Below are 590 nucleotides of genomic sequence, written 5' to 3' on the forward strand. Positions count from 1 at the left end.
ATCTGGCTGCACAGCCTGCAAAACAGCAGGTTGTCATCATCAAAGCTCATCGCTGTTCATAAAGGGCAATTCTGTATCGCGTGCTTTCCACACACATCTTGCAGTGTCTTCCAGTACCAACGATGAAGGAGAAATGGGATCTGTGACTGGGCAGCATTCTCTGTTAAGCACTAAGAGCTCCAACTGAAAAGAAATACATGTCCAGAGAGGCTGAGAATGGAACCCCCCCCTTTCCAAAGTGAGCCATTTTCTGCCAGCAGTGCTATTTGACAAAAGCTACGCACAGATACCTGAGCTTGCAGGTGGGCGTTCATCACACCCGGCTTTACGCATGTTTACGTTCAAAAGCTCTCAGCCCGCTTTATTTGTCGTACCACGACAGATGCTATTTCTAAAAGCACTTAGTTTATGAAAGGCTGATGGGACACATCGGCCGTTTTCCTCTCGCCGGGATTACCTCTTCGAGGATAGGCGGGCAGCGGCCGCGCCGCACAACAAACGTTCAGGGCGATCGCTCCGAGGAGCCGTGCCGAAGCCTGCCGGACGTACGGCCGCACCTCACGCCTCGGGCTCTCCCAGTTTCACCCCAG

General features: G+C 52.7%; 1 protein-coding gene across 1 annotated transcript in view; it reads left to right on the forward strand.

Annotated features, from left to right (window-relative positions):
- The first annotated feature begins 419 nt into the window (after positions 1–419).
- Positions 420–590, forward strand: part of XPO4 (exportin 4) — a 27,226-nt gene continuing 27,055 nt past the window's right edge. Inside the window, exon 1 of the mRNA XM_031552207.1 lies at positions 420–545. Coding sequence (XP_031408067.1) covers positions 420–545 — 126 coding nt within the window. The remainder of the gene's footprint in view (positions 546–590) is intronic.

The sequence above is a fragment of the Meleagris gallopavo genome, chromosome 1, assembly GCF_000146605.3.
Source record: "Meleagris gallopavo isolate NT-WF06-2002-E0010 breed Aviagen turkey brand Nicholas breeding stock chromosome 1, Turkey_5.1, whole genome shotgun sequence".
Taxonomy (NCBI): Eukaryota; Metazoa; Chordata; class Aves; order Galliformes; family Phasianidae; genus Meleagris; species Meleagris gallopavo.